Source organism: Gadus morhua, chromosome 4 (assembly GCF_902167405.1).
Source record: "Gadus morhua chromosome 4, gadMor3.0, whole genome shotgun sequence".
In the NCBI taxonomy this organism is placed as follows: Eukaryota; Metazoa; Chordata; class Actinopteri; order Gadiformes; family Gadidae; genus Gadus; species Gadus morhua.
This window is the reverse complement of record NC_044051.1, coordinates 25111702-25126980: the sequence shown is the minus strand read 5'-3', so window position 1 is coordinate 25126980 and position 15279 is coordinate 25111702. Positions and strand designations below refer to the sequence as shown.

General features: G+C 44.4%; 1 protein-coding gene and 1 long non-coding RNA gene across 7 annotated transcripts in view; one reads left to right on the top strand and one right to left on the bottom strand.

Annotated features, from left to right (window-relative positions):
* Nucleotides 1–14831, bottom strand: part of enpp4 (ectonucleotide pyrophosphatase/phosphodiesterase 4) — a 29628-nt gene extending 14797 nt beyond the window's left edge. Inside the window, exons 1-8 of one of the 6 annotated variants that reach the window (XM_030352944.1) lie at nucleotides 14694–14831; nucleotides 13188–13455; nucleotides 12236–12529; nucleotides 6500–6686; nucleotides 6283–6404; nucleotides 5963–6191; nucleotides 5560–5706; nucleotides 5147–5455 (exon numbers count right to left, since the gene is read on the bottom strand). In XM_030352944.1, coding sequence (XP_030208804.1) covers nucleotides 5196–5455; nucleotides 5560–5706; nucleotides 5963–6191; nucleotides 6283–6404; nucleotides 6500–6686; nucleotides 12236–12529; nucleotides 13188–13454 — 1506 coding nt within the window. In that variant the 5' untranslated portion in view covers nucleotide 13455; nucleotides 14694–14831 and the 3' untranslated portion in view covers nucleotides 5147–5195. Of the gene's footprint in view, nucleotides 1–5146; nucleotides 5456–5559; nucleotides 5707–5962; nucleotides 6192–6282; nucleotides 6405–6499; nucleotides 6687–6833; nucleotides 8960–12235; nucleotides 12530–13187; nucleotides 13456–14693 lie in introns of those variants that run through there. The other 5 variants (XM_030352943.1, XM_030352942.1, XM_030352940.1 and 2 more) reach the window with 5 other exon arrangements.
* On the top strand, nucleotides 3960–5112 carry LOC115541266 (uncharacterized). Its single transcript, XR_003976310.1, has 2 exons — nucleotides 3960–4234; nucleotides 4760–5112. It is a non-coding gene; the product is annotated as an uncharacterized LOC115541266 (long non-coding RNA).
* Nucleotides 14832–15279: the final 448 nt, after the last annotated feature.

Sequence of the window (15279 nt, the reverse complement as noted above, 5' to 3'; positions counted from 1 at the left end):
ATGAACAGAGCATAATACAACTGTAAATATTAATAATAATAACAACTTCATAGCTACTTTATAGCACCTTTAAAAACACAGGTTTACAAAACAATAAATCAGAGACACAAATGCCATAAAACCATAAGAGGTGGACCGCCCAAGCTATACAGCAACACAGCCAATACAAGAACCCAACAAATGGAGACCAGGAGAACTCAAATGAAGTGCAGAGATAGCAGGAATGTTTTTCCATCATAGTGCTTGTTTCCATCCGTGCCATACGCGCACGCACACCCACCCACCCACCCACACACACACACACTGTATTCAATGACATGTCTGTGGATATTGAATGCCGTGTGTAATTTTATTACACACGGCATTCTTTCGTACATATGTAAGAAAGAATGTATTTATGTATTCAATATATTCATATATGTCATACATGAAATGTCAGATTTTTTTTTTTTTTTTTTAATTTAAGGGGTAGTTCGGAATTTTGGACATAGGGCCTGATTCCCAAGTGAGCATTGGTATTCTATATCACTGGAGACAGTTTTCAACACATTTTATTCAGTCCTTCTAGTTGCGGAGTTCTCTCGTGCTAGGCTAGCGCAAGTGAACGGGAAAAGCTAGCCTGCTATTAAAAACAGTCTTACCCACTGGTGTAGTCCAGGGTATACGCGGGTATACGGCGTATACCCACTTATTTTGCAGTCATCATTGCGTAAACCCACTTCTGAATCCCCCCAGATGCGCACCATTCAGCAGTATCTGCAAGCCAAATTTCCCTCTTTTTTGCGTTCACAGTACACCAAACGCGACGGGGCGACAAGATCCCATACAAGTGAACGTAGAGACGCGTATCGGGCGAATTTTTCGCGAGAGAAAACCGGCGTCAAGTTTTGATTTGTCGCGTCACACTTTCGCCGTCGACAAATTCGCTCGAGGTGAAATATTTCAACTTTGACGCGAATTTCGCGTGATGACAGCCAATCAGCGTTCAACAGCGTGGCCACTGAGTGACATATGTAACGTAACAGGCAATCAGCGTTCAACCGGCCAACTCAGTGCAGTGCAGTCCGGGGTGAACTGCAGCATGGAGGAGAAAGTGAATGTTGCCGTTTGCGACACCCGGAGCTCTATATATAATAGTATATAATATAATTGTATATATAATATCACGGCCAAAAGCCCTGTGTGCCATGACCCACGCTACTCTGCCTCTTATTGGCTAATACTCGCTGCCTTTTCTGATTTGATTGTTGAATAATTTGATTGATGATGTTCAATCATCATATGATATTCATATATATATATATATATTGATATTATATATATCTAACGAGATGATTGATGTGGAAGAGAATGATGTACGTTTTTTTAATCTAAGGTGAAATATGAACAAGGATGCATTGTCAAATTCAGATCTGAAGTATTTTATTTAAATAAATGTTCAAAAAATTACTGAAACACCATGTTTGCCTCATCTATATTTTACATTCAGGCTGCCTGTGTGACCAGTAATAGCTACAAACTGCTCCTGGGCCCCGTTTCCCGATAACGATGGATCTTCGCTCGTACGATCATTCTCCCGATGGATCTTGCGATCCATCGATCATTTCTTTGGAGCGTTTCCCGAAACTCCTCTTAACGTGAACGCGCATTCGCTGCACTCACGACGTCGTAGGATTGTAACTGTCTACTGACACGGTGCTGAAATGGGCTCCGTAGGAGGGGGAGACGCAGGAATGTCGCAGGAAAATTGTGTTAAAAAGGGTTAAAATATATCCCCATCAAGGACAACAGCAGAGTAGCCTACGGAAAAAATAGACTGCAATTATATGAATGCTAAAGACATTAAAACACAATTGATTATGCTTAAACCGACATATATCAGTCCTAATCCTGAATGCACTGTGAGTTTCACGGCATTTTCCCCCCTGAAATAATTCCATATGACAAAAAATTAAAAATAGCTTGTGTGACAACTACATTTATCTTAATGGGCTGATTTCTGAAACATGCTTTGCGCAGCAAAGAGAGCCAACTTAATCTGATTCCGCATAAGGGTTTCCTTGATTGATAATTTGATTGGCTATAAAAGCCCCTCCGGAAATAGGGTAAGGTATGTATTGATGAGGAATACAACGAAGCCCACCGTCTGGCCCGGTGCATCGTTGAGCGCACGATCGGGAGGTGGAAGTTGCGCTTTAGATGCCTTCACAAGTCAGGCGGAGGGCTCCAGTTTTCGCCGGCCAAGTCATGCGCCGTGATATGTGTGACGGCTATGTTGCACAACATTGCAGCTAAGGCTGGGGTGGCATTGCTTGAACCGGAGGACGCTGAGGACGATGACGACGAGGAAGATCGGTGTGAGGACGGCCTCCCTCATAACTACGCGGCTGGTTTTCATGCGCGTCGAAGAGTGATTGAGACTTTTTTTTAACCCCCTCCACCCTCCCACATGTCACTAAACATTCCCGTCAACGTGACCAATCCCCACCATATCCCAGCCTTTTGCCTGCTCCTTTGCTTGTTTTTTATAATTTATTTTATTTCTTTATTTTTTATTTATTTTATTTTTTTTAATTTAATTTATTTTTTACATTATTTTATGCTACGTTTTATGAGTAGCCTATGTCAGTCTGCACAAATCCCCCCACTTTCTCTCACACATTTTGAGTGCCCTGCCTGCGCAAACATTTTCTGGACTGTCCCGTTTTATTTTGGCCATTTTAACATCTTTATTAATAAATTAATTAATAATCTTTATTAATTACCAAACTAAGAACATAAAGGCGCAATGCGTTTTAATAAAACGCATCCAATAGACGGAATGCCCGATGGTGTCGCCACTGAGGCTATAGCTGACGATGCTCTTAGCGTCCTACGAGTACCTACGAGCACCCCTGGAGTACTCGTTAGCTACGAGCGTTTTCAAGACGTTCGTTCCCCACGATGCTTTCGGGAAACGCGGTGAAAACTCTACGATGCCCTTTCGACGCACTTCACGATCCACTTAGGCTAACGACGCTTTCGGGAAACGGGGCCCTGATCAAGTCATGTTAATTTTATAATAGTGGCCCACTCCGGCGCATGCTGTGTTGCAAATCAGCTGTTCAAAGACACAGTTTACAAAATAAATTACTGACTTGCCAAGTGAGAGAATAGGTGTCATTCCAGGAATAAGGAATAGTTCACTCAAAATGCATAGTTGTCTGTCACTAGTCTGTGGGCCAGTATTGATTTAGTTTCATAATCCTTCTTCCCTGAGATCAAGCAGCAGAAGTTATGTGACAATGACCAAATACTACTGAAGGATTTTTGGGTAAGCTAAATAGAGTAGTCTCACATGTAACTGTTTCTAATACAGAGCGTTTTTCTGGGCTGCGTTGAAAAAAGGGAAAACATTTAGAGTATACCCACTTCTCCAGGGACCACTACACCACTGGTCTTACCCACTCCACAGTACACCCGAGGTCAATCAATAATAACACCAGACTATAGATTTAAATGTCTGTGTTGATAGAGTAATGTTAGAAATAAAACCAACCTTGCATTGCATTGCATTTTGAGGGAATTGCTGGGTCTCAGCAACAGTGTTATATTCCTGGTAGTAGGCTACGGCAGCGGCGGACTGATACCTAGGTTACCGGCTCTAGTTTATTTACCTGTCGCTGTCAATGCTACAAACGCCGAGTACAGTGAACGAAGGAATTAGCGTATTCAATTAAAAAGATATGGCCACGTTTGGAGGGCTTAGCGATGCATCTGCTTTTGACGACGATAATGAGGAATTTGTTGTATCCAACGAACCGTACATGTACGAGCCGGAATACACGGATGAAGAACTGAGAGAGATGGATGCTCAAAGGGCAGAACGAGAAAGAGCGTCTTTAGAGACCGTCCCCGCTGGAGCTGCAGTAGAGAACCGGGACAGAACAACGGGAGACTGGTGGTGCCAGTGCAGAAAATGTATTCAAATGCCGACAGGGGACGAATGCTTTTGCTGCAGGGAGTGGGACTTAGTCATCCCACAGATGCAAGAGCTGGAGCTGGACACTAGCATTCAGGATCTCGATGTGTCTGGGCATAGCGCCCCCCGAGACAGGGCAATCTGCATTACGGAGCACCAGGACTTTCTACCCCTTCTAAATCGAGGAGTGCTGGAAACATTCTTCTCCTTTGATAAAATAAATTGGAAAAGAAGACCCAGACCTGCTGGACCCAACGGCCAGTTGTCAATGTTGTAAGTGTGCAATCCAAACAAAATGTAATTGTGTGTTGCCATGCATGAACATACCATATATAATAATTTAATTGATTTATTAAAGTGCAATCAATCAAATATTATACATGGTATGTTCATACATGGACTCCAAGTCTGCTTTATTATAGGCTAGGCTCTTTACCATTGATGCAGGCCTACAACCACAGCCTCCGTCTAAAGAGTGGCTGATGGAGAAAGCTTAGAATATCTAGCCAGCTATTATTTTTTATTAACTAAGAAGTTTCTTAATTACAATATTGCTCTGGTTAAAAAGGTCCTACCAGGACTAAAGGCAAAAATGAAATACACAAGCGTGACTTGCTTGGACAATTTTTTTACTATATAGACATAGGCCGTAGGCTTTTTAGCCTGATCAATTCAGCAAATCAGTCTACCACCATGAACAGCAGTAGGGCCATTGTCTTTGTGTGCCATTACCATAGTTTAGCTGTCTTTTGTAAGAGCCTGCTCCCAAAAGCTAACTTGTATTCCTTCTTGTTTTAGGCAGTACCGATTGGTGGCTTACAGAATCGTTCTTGAGTGGGGGTTGAAAGGAACACAGCTGGGAAGAGGAAACCGACGTGTTCTTCCATCCTGTGTAGTGACCAGCATCCGAAACAAATACCCTTCGGCCGCTGGACAATATGTTGGATTCAGGGAAGCACAAGATGCTCTGAGATTGTTTTGAACACAACACTACTGTAGTCTACTAGAAAACATTTGCTACTTCAACAAATCCTTTATATCAAACACAAAAAGAAGACATACATTTGGTTACAGATGACATTACGATTGTTTACGGTAACATTTTAACAACAATGTACGCGTATATGGTTCAATAAATGTTTTGCTGTTGACCTTTTTGTCTTTTTACTAATGTTTGCAGACAGTATTTAGCACCACACTAAACTCCAGTTAGACTTTCATTTTCCCCTTTTAATCATGTTTTAAAACGGGAGACGTGCTCTGCAATACTTTGATCTTTGTCCGGTCTTGGAGTGGTGGCTATGTTGTCGGGTATAGTAGCTGGTTGCTGGATATAAAAATGTGGATCTGCAAACTTCACAGTAGGATCCATGCGCCTTTCCAGGACCCGCTCCACCAAATCCTTCCTGAATGTCTGCCTGGTTGGCTCGTACCTCTTCCTGGCAACCCATCTTTTAGATTGTTTGGGAAAAACCAAATTGTATCTCGGAGTCCCTGAGGGAGACAAAATGCACAGCAACATAAACAAACCGAGACTCGGCAAGCACTTGTTAAAGAAGGCTTACAATTTTGCAGTTATCTATTATGTGTATGCTTACCATCACTGGTCGTTGCTTGTTGACGGCCAACATTCTTGTTGTTGTCCATCACAGAGAGTAGGGTGCGTGCCTTCATAGAGCTGTAGGCGAAGTGAAGCCTCTTTTCAGTGTACTTCAGCATTGCACTGTGGTACACCTCCAGGGCTCCTGCAGTTTATATTAGTTGGTTATTACCTTGTGAATGGTATCCAGAATGTTTATATTCAAAAATAGTTTGTATAACGATGTTGGACAGTCTATGCCTTTATTCATTCAATCGCAAACGGTTACACAGTAGAAACTCTCAATGGCAGATGTGCTAATATCTAAAGCACTCATGGCAGCATGTTATTTTAAGTAGAGCATTACAAAAATATATTTTAAGTTGTGTAAATGCTCAACTAATTGGTAGCAGCAGACATACCTGTATGTTGGAAGAGAGTCATGTGGTTGAGGTCTTTCAACAGGTTCTTGTTCAGTACGTGGTCCGACAGTGTCTGGAATGCAGCAGAGTCGGTTTGCAGCCATTTCTTCCTTCTCTGCTGCTCTTCAGTGAGGTCCCGGTGGTAGCAAGTCTTCTCCTGTCCGTCTTCCTCCCAGCGATGTATGCCACAAATGTGATGGAGAACGGACTTCCAGCGGCGTTTCAACTCCTGCCAAAACACAGTTTTTCAGGGACACACACAAACATTATACCAAAAACCCCAAGTCCAGAAAACAAGAAAAAACATTGAATGAACTTGCCTCTGCATCACCCCCGCATGACTGGCAAGACCACCACAGGTGATTAGTAATAGCCTTTAGCCAAGGCTGCAGATCAATGTTTTTTTTGTTGTTTGCAGCCGCAGTCAACTTTTTCTTCAGTCCTAAGAAATAAAAGGACAATGACGGTAGGGATGAGAGAGAAGAGGGGGCGGGGGAGGTTTCAACAGAGAATGATTGCATTTAGTAAAAAGCTTACCTTTTGCAACATGCCAAGGGTCAAACTGGTGCTGGATGTCAGAGTAGGTCTCTCTCATAAGCTTCCTGATAGAAGGAGAGCGGTCTGTAGTGATGACATCCACTCTAACTCCTGCCTGAAGCAAACGGTCCAGACCCCTTCGAAACCCCAGGGTCTCCATGGCTGGTGAACTGGTCGCCTCTGTAACCTTTGTAATGACAATCAGTGTACGTTATGAGTGACTACTTCACCTTCCACCAATCACTCAATTGCCCCCCCCCCCCCCCCCCCCAAAAAAAAAACATACAACTGCAATGAGAGTAGACAAGCATTATAAACATTTCTGTCTATTTACCTGAACTAAATCCACCATGATGATTTCCTGTGTTGCATTACTCATGAAACTGTATGTAGTGTACTTGGCACTAAATCCAGGTGAATCAGAACGACCATCACCGCAGATTGAAATCCCTCCACCAACTGTCTGTAGTTGTAGATTGCTCATCATCTCTTCGTGATGGTCACGGTATGCATACTCAATCACTGGTATGAGGTAGGTGGATTGCAGGGAGTAAAATGTAGTCTTCTTTGGAATTTGGAGATTCAGTAGTTCAGCCCAATCAAAGATTTCCGTGAAAGTTGAACCTGTGAACAGGATGGATGAGGCAACCAGCAGGTTGTTTTCGGGCATTCCACGCAGTTGAGAACATGACTCCCATTCACCTGAGTGTCCTTTCATACAGCTCCACTTGATGTGTATGCGGGTCCCACTAGTGGTCACTTTCTTGTCTTCCTCTCCAATTAACACTCCACACTGTTGGCATGTTGTGAAGAGCTGCATTAGCTTGGACTCGTTTACTATCCATTTTTTTTCTGACCAGTGCTTGGTTCCTGCAGCCGAGAGTATGTCAGGTATGTCAGAGCTGGAGGAGCTTGATGTGCTGAATAGTGGAACAAAGCTACTGTCAACTGGATGACTTGGAGAGGCCTCAATTGAGCTCATACTCAGATCCAGTGGGTTGTCATCTTCAGCTACTGTTTTTTCCTTATTTAGAAACAACAAAATTCTAATGAATATGCAAATATATCTACTGTTTCAATTGTGGAGTGGACAACAGATGTCTATTGCTGGTGACCCTAAGAGCAGAGAGACCAGGTAAAACTGTGAACATGAATCAGACAAGTAATTGTTACATTTTTACACTGCATTGTCCTTTTATAAGAGCATATAATCATTGTCATCAGTGTATGAAGTCATAAATGTCAAACAGCTACCAGTATTTATTTGAGTTCAATCTCTTACTAGTGCTGATGGCATTTGGATTTCCTTCGGCTGGCCTGATGCTGCACTGTGGGTCACCCCACACTGTGACCCCACTGTGGGTCACAGTTGTCACAGATCACAATATGAATGAAACAATCATATAAATCACAAATCATATAAATCACATAAATCTCTTCTGTTGCCAATGAATTACTTTTAGCCCAAAAGTCGTAGTACAAAACGTTAGCATAAACTCATGCTCTTGTTATGGAATATATCCTAAATGTTTCCAAGATTCTCTCTCTCCCCCTCTGACACACACACACACACACACACACACACACACACACACACACACACACACACACACACACACACACACACACACACACACACACACACACACACACACACACACACACACACACACACACGTCCTGATGTGAACTCTCTGCCAGGGAAGTTTTACATGTACACATTAGGAGCAGACAAAACTTTTCTATCAGCAATTACCTAAAGTTAGCAATTAGCCACTCAGGTACCAAGTGTGTAGCTATACCATTAGCTAACGTTGTCACTGACTCGCCAAAATGCATTGAACTGTAACTAATGTCCGCTAACATTGTCATCATGAATCTATCAGTAGGCTAACATTATGAAAGGGGCAAGATTTATTAGCTAGAGTAGCCTACCAAAAGTTATTACCTGTTCACCAGTGGCTGTTGGTGCATCTGAAAAGACGGATGGCACCGCATTCGATTTCAGCGATGCCTTGCTCTTGAGGTTGCTTGGTTTCTCAAAGTCGTCCGGTCTGAAATGATCGCTACAAATCTTCCAATTGCGCGCAGTTTCCGCCGGTGTTTTTATGTCCAAGCCTCCAGCAACAAGCCACAGTTTTGTCCTTTCTGGGTCTCGGGTTGGAAATTGGTGGAAACTTTGCGTTGACCATCTGTTGGGTTTATTTGTACAATTTCTGAAAGCACACTGAACCACCATGTTGCCTACTCGTTCAATTGCGCTTCTGTCCCACGCTTCTCTGTTTACGTTCTTCGGTCGTGATTCGGTTACAAAACTAACTGGCGCAAAGTAAAATTCCGCTGCTGCTGAGAAAGTAGTCCCTCGATGATTCATGCGATGCAAGGTTCGTTTTATTTCTAACATTATTCTATCAACACAGACATTTAAATCTATAGTCTGGTGTTATTATTGATTGACCTCGGGTGTACTGCGGAGTGGGTAAGACTGTTTTTAATAGCAGGCTAGCTTTTCCCGTTCACTTGCGCTAGCCTAGCACGAGAGAACTCCGCAACTAGAAGGACTGAATAAAATGTGTTGAAAACTGTCTCCAGTGATATAGAATACCAATGCTCACTTGGGAATCAGGCCCTATGTCCAAAATTCCGAACTACCCCTTTAAATGTCAGAATACGTAATTTTTTGGCGGCACCCCTGACACAGTCACGGGGCACCCACTTTGAGAAAGGCTGTTCTAGTTCCTTACTTGAAATCCCCAAACTGTTTTTTAATTGTTTAATTGTTGCGTTTTGTTTGTGTGAAACGTATTTGTATTGTCTGTTCTATGCTGCCCTCCTGGCCAGGGGTCTCATTTATAACCGTTGCGTACGCACAAAACGGGGCTGAAATTTGCGTACGTGACTTTCCACGCCAAGGTTGTGATCCATAAAAAACCAACTTGGCGGGAAAATGTGCGCAGCCCTAAGCAAACTCTGACCCATGCGTACGCATGGTTTGGAGGAAAAGGAGATTTGGCGACACAGCTGGTGTGGTGGTGAACTGAAGTCAGACTGAAGAAATGTAGAGGGAGTAGAACGATTATGTTTTATCATCCCCCTTCCTAAATTGAATTTCAACCCGTATCATGTGTTAAATCATAGTAGGGCCTAATCAGAATAATTTTAGCCAACTGCGTTATTTCTCAGTTATAACTCCAGAAACATCTCCTTAGAATCTAAATTAAAATTAAAATTCTCTATGGGCCTATTTAATCCTGTCACTCCATACTGTCCACTCCCGGATCGCAGGAGGAGGAGAGGACGGCGCGACTCCATGGAATAAAGCATCTGTCCAACATGTGTCAATAACATAATATTTTTATGTGACACGGTAAACACATAATCAAAATCAAATGTCAATTAAATCCCAAGTGTGGAAAATCAAGCCACACGCTCATCACAATCGTTATATTATAGTCCGTTCCTCTTGATGCTTTTCATGACAAATCAGGCATTCAAAAGGGGTTATATTCAAGAACATTTTACGTGGGTGATTACAAACTGATTAACCAAGCTGTTCTCGGTCAGTCTTATTACCGTAACCCTATAAATACAGCGGTGAGCCCAGTGCGTAATTCTGCACCATGGCACTGCTGGGACTGCTGGCACTGCTGGAGGACCATGCAAATGGCATGATTCGGAGGGAGAGGGTCTTCAGGGACCATAACGACTTATTGGCCCATGATGATGACTGGCTAATGAGCCGTTTTAGATTCCCTAGAGCTATGCTCTTGGATCTATGTGCTGAACTGGGTCCAGCATTGGAAAGGGCAACACGTAGGAACCACGCAATCCTGGTGCAGATGCAGGTCCTCACCACTTTGGGGTTCCTGGCAACCGGCTGTTTCCAACGGGAATTGGCAGACAGGTAAGTGTTTCATATAGCTGCATCTTACAACGTGCTTTCACATTTAAGCATAATTGTGCTAATTTTGTTTGTTTTCCACCCTGTAGATCCGGTATATCACAGCCATCCCTCAGTGCCCTTGTAATGCCCAGCGTTTTGAATGGCATCATACATATGGGCAGTCGATACATAAGGTTTCCCTACACAGTGGAAGAACAGGCCGAGATTAAAAGGCAATTTGCAGCAATGTCCGATTTCCCAAACGTAATCGGCGCAATTGACTGCACTCATATTGCTATAAGGGCTCCATCTGAACATGAGTTTGCTTACGTCAACCGCAAGCACGTGCACACTATTAATGTTCAAGTTGTATGTGATGCCCATATGAACTTCACAAACATAGTGGCACGTTGGCCTGGTGCAACACATGATTCATTTATTCTGACGCACAGTAGTGTAGGGAACAGACTACAGGCAGGCGCGGGGCGGGATGGCTGGCTTCTAGGTGAGTTTTTTTTAAAGAGGAATGTAACATTGTGGTTCTTGACATAACTAATGATTTTCTGCATTGCAGGGGACAGTGGAAACCCCCTGAGACGCTGGCTCCTCACCCCAGTTTTGAACGCGCAAAGCGCCGAGGAACAACGTTATAATGAGGTCCATGGCCGTGCTCGTTCAGTGGTGGAGCGCGCCATCGGCCTCCTGAAGTGCCGGTGGCGCGCTCTGGATGCGTCGGGGGGGAGGCTTTTATACCAGCCTGCCAAAGTGTGCCGCATTATAAGGGCTTGCGGCGTGCTGCACAATTTGTCCCAGAGGAACGGCATCCCTCTCCCCCCCGACCTCCCTCCCCCCGAGCTTGACCCGGAGACCCAGCCCCCTCCGAGGCAAGTCGGATTTCAACAGGGTGCAAGAGTACGTGCGGATGTCATGCGGCGTTTATGAAATGAAGACGACTCAAGGTTCATTTTTTCGAAGCATCTTTTAATGTTGTGGCAATTTCGGTGATGACATGTCAAATCTGCCTCATCTCCTCAGTCAAGTTGTTGACTGCATCTATTGTTTCCCTGTGTAGCTGCAGAACTTCGTCTGTGAGGACCCGACCAGCGGACTGACGCTTGGTGCTGGGGGTTGGGGCAGCCGGATGACCTTCACTATACGACCAGTTACATTTGAGCAATTAATTATAAACGTGCTGTGCGTGAGGAAATAAAAATGTACCTTTATGTCGGACCACTTATTTTTCAATTCGGGTACTGTCCGCTCCGTACCACTGACAGCATTCACTGCCGCAGCAACATGTTGCCACTCATTCTTTTTTTTAATATTGGTGATCCCGATTCCGTGACCGCCGAACAAAATTTCTTTTCGGGCCTCCACCTCACCCACAAGTGTCTCCACCTCAACCTCCGTGAAGTTTCTTTTTTTGGTTTTTCTCTGTCCTGCCATTGTTTCCAAGTTCCAACAAGACATAATACCGGCACCTGAGTCTGTTTTATATGCAGATCGCATTCATGAGGTCATTTGCATTGACCATTTATGGTTAAAAAGGGGCGTGTAGAGGGCGGAACGTGAAGCTGATTCAGCTGCGCACAATTTAGTCAGTATGTGATTTATAAAGCAAAGATTGCGTACCGGTGTGCGTACGCAGTGTTTTATAAATCCGAATATTTTTTGGCGCACGCAAAACTTGGCTTCTGGGCGTACGCACATTTTTAGTAACGATCCCACACACAGTTTTATAAATGAGACCCCAGGTCTTTCTAGAAAAAGCGATTTTAATCTTAAAAATAGTTTTACCTGGTTAAACAAAGGTTATCCATGTGAATGAGCTCCAGAACCCACCGGCTCCTTACCTGCTCGCTGCCCCTCAGCCAGCTGCTGACTTTGGCCAGACGCTCTGCGAACGGCATCGAGGCGTTGTAGGGCAGGAAGTGCGTGGCGGTGCGGTTGCCGATGGCCACGTCCGAGCCGGGCCACATGGCGGCGGCCGTGCTGTAGTTGGAGTCCAGCGCAGTGAGCCACAGAGGCAGGGCCTGGCTCCACCAGAAGGGGTCCTGGTCGTGGGCCAGGCTGAAGGTCTTGTTGTGGGCCGCGTCGTACATGTTGCTGGCCAGGATGCCGTGGGACTCGGCGTACAGACCCGTCACCTGACACAACCACGAGGACGTCAGAATGGTTGTCTGATTGGACCGTTTTAAAATGAGAAATCCGCTGTAAAATGGATCTGGGATGTGTTTGTTATGATAACAAGTTGGAATGTTCGTTTGGGAGCAAAAAAGTATATATAGATAGACGCATTCTTAAGTTGGCTGTTTTTAGCCGATTCTACCAAAACGCTATAAACTTGGAACGATAGGGGCATGTCTCATGTTAAAAACGAAATCACTATTTTACACCACTTACAAGGCTAGAAGTAGCCTGACACTTCTGTGGTAGTTTAATAAGGGTCTTAACATATAAAACGAGGCATTGATATCTTTGTAAGTGTACAGATTGTTTATTAAAAAGGATATTTTATACATACAATACCAAAAGTAGTTCACCCGTAGACGCCATCTTGTCTTTAAGACTCGATAGGTAGATTGGCGAACACAGAGCTTGTGACATCCGTCAACATCACGCAAGCTCTGTGTTCGCCAACCGGAATCAACTCTTTTTTTTTTTTGGTGGAGCTGAAGTGCAGCTGAATTAGCTAGAAGTGGCAGTAATGGTTGGGGCGGGTCTTGGTTATTAGTTAGCTAGTGGTTGGCTGTAGTGGTTGGGGCAGGTCTAGGGGGAAGTTAGCTAGCGGTTAGATGGACCTACCAGGCTGTAGTGGTTAGGGAAGGTCTTGGTGCTGAAGATGTTGGTCAGCTCCTCCACCAGCACTCCTCCCCGGTACAGGAGCTCCAGGTTGGGCATGGGGTACTGCCACAGGTAGTCTGCCCGGAACCCATCGAAGGACACCAGCAACAGCGGAGGAGGAGGCGAAGAAGGAGAAGGAGGAGGATGTGGAGGCCCATGTTCCTGCTGCCCATTGGTCGCGGCCATGGTAACAGAAATGATGCTGCCCAGGAACATTCGCAGTAACATCCTGTAGCAGAGTAAGACAAGGAAGCAGAGAGGTAAGAGACAGGAATGTTACTTGGACAGGACTGCCCAACGCTGGTTATGGGCGCCGGGAGCTAGCTAGTCGTTAGCTGCTCTTCTTGACTGGTGGTGGACGCCTGCAGTGAGCCCAGACTGAACAATGGCAAAGGGACCCGACAGAGCTGTCCATGGGTAGGGGAGGGATGGAGAGAAACCCAGGCTAGTGAGAAATGGGAAGATAAAGTAACAAAAGGAACATACACAGAGAAATAACAATGAAAATGGTGATAGAGCGAGAGAAAGAAAGAGATTTTTTTTTTACTTTTAGCACAATGGAACTCGTGTGTACTCATATTCATATTACTGCATCCACCAAGTGGATTCTGGGAAAAAAAATGGCAGTCTTAAGAAGGTCTGGGACTACACTGGCAACCACAGAACAACAAGCTTCTCAAGTTTCTTTCCACAGATCAAATGGTCGGCCAGGCTCCGCTGTCGGCCACAACAACAACGAGTAAAAACATGATCTGACACAACAGGACAGTGGAACAGGACAGTGAGTGGAACAGGATAGTGGCAGCATATCCACACAGGGCTTAAATGTGTAGTGGTAGCGCCAACAGATGAGAAACCACCAGGAGTGTTAGTGAGACTCTATACATGAGAACATTTAGTTAGTGTCAGTTAGTGCAACACTTAGTGTGTGTCAGTTTCTTGCAGTAAGTTCAAATGTTCTAGAACTTAGGGTCAGGCTTAGTAGTTTGTGCTCTGGGGACAAACAGGCACACGCACACACACACACACACACACACACACACACACACACACACACACACACACACACACACACACACACACACACACACACACACACACACACACACACACACACACACACACACACACACACACACACACACACACACACACACACACGAGCCTGAAGGTAAACGCTAAGGACCGCCAACTGTGGGAGATACGCTAATTATATGCAAATAGACACTTGTAGTAGTACACCACTGAATATTACAAATCCTATTCGGCAATATTACATATACAATGACATTTATCCACACAGGGGGTACAGATCACCTGTGCTGTAATATAAAAGGGCAACATATAATATGTTGCCAACTTGATGCGCATTACTAATAAAAACAATCCAATATGCAGCATTGCGCCCTAGGGAATGACATCAGTAACGGAATAACAGATCAGCTAACACCACATCATAAACGTTACCTGTTAAGCGCTGTATGTCCCAGTTAAGATAAACAACTCCTCCGCGACGTTCAGCGGCAGAACACTTCCTGGTCCTAGACGCACGGGGCGGAATCCCAAGCCCCCAGGAACGGGACTCTCTAAATCGACGCCACTTCGACCTGGGCGGGACTTTACGTCCTACGTCACTCGCTATGGGTGTGCATGTGTGCGCATAGCCGTCACTCGCGATGGGTGTGCATGTGAGAAAGGTTTTGGCTTTAGTGTCTATGGGTTGGTAATAACGGTTCTGATGATTTTTCTGATGGAAAAGTGGTCTTTTATTTACATAATCTTTGTTCAGTGAACGCATAAACCCGTTTGTTAGTTAGCAGTTAAACAAAATGCGATCTCTTTGTTTACAGTTACCAACGACCAACTGATGATTGGGGGTTCGATTCCCTAGTGATGCAAGGTTTTTTCTTTCATTTTGGACTGCACACACATCGCGAGTGACGGATACTCGCACAATGTACACACATCACTGTCTTTACAATTTCTAGGCAACCGAAGTTTAAAGATTGTCAAGTGGTTAACTCTTGAATCGCATGTACTAAGACCTGATGGG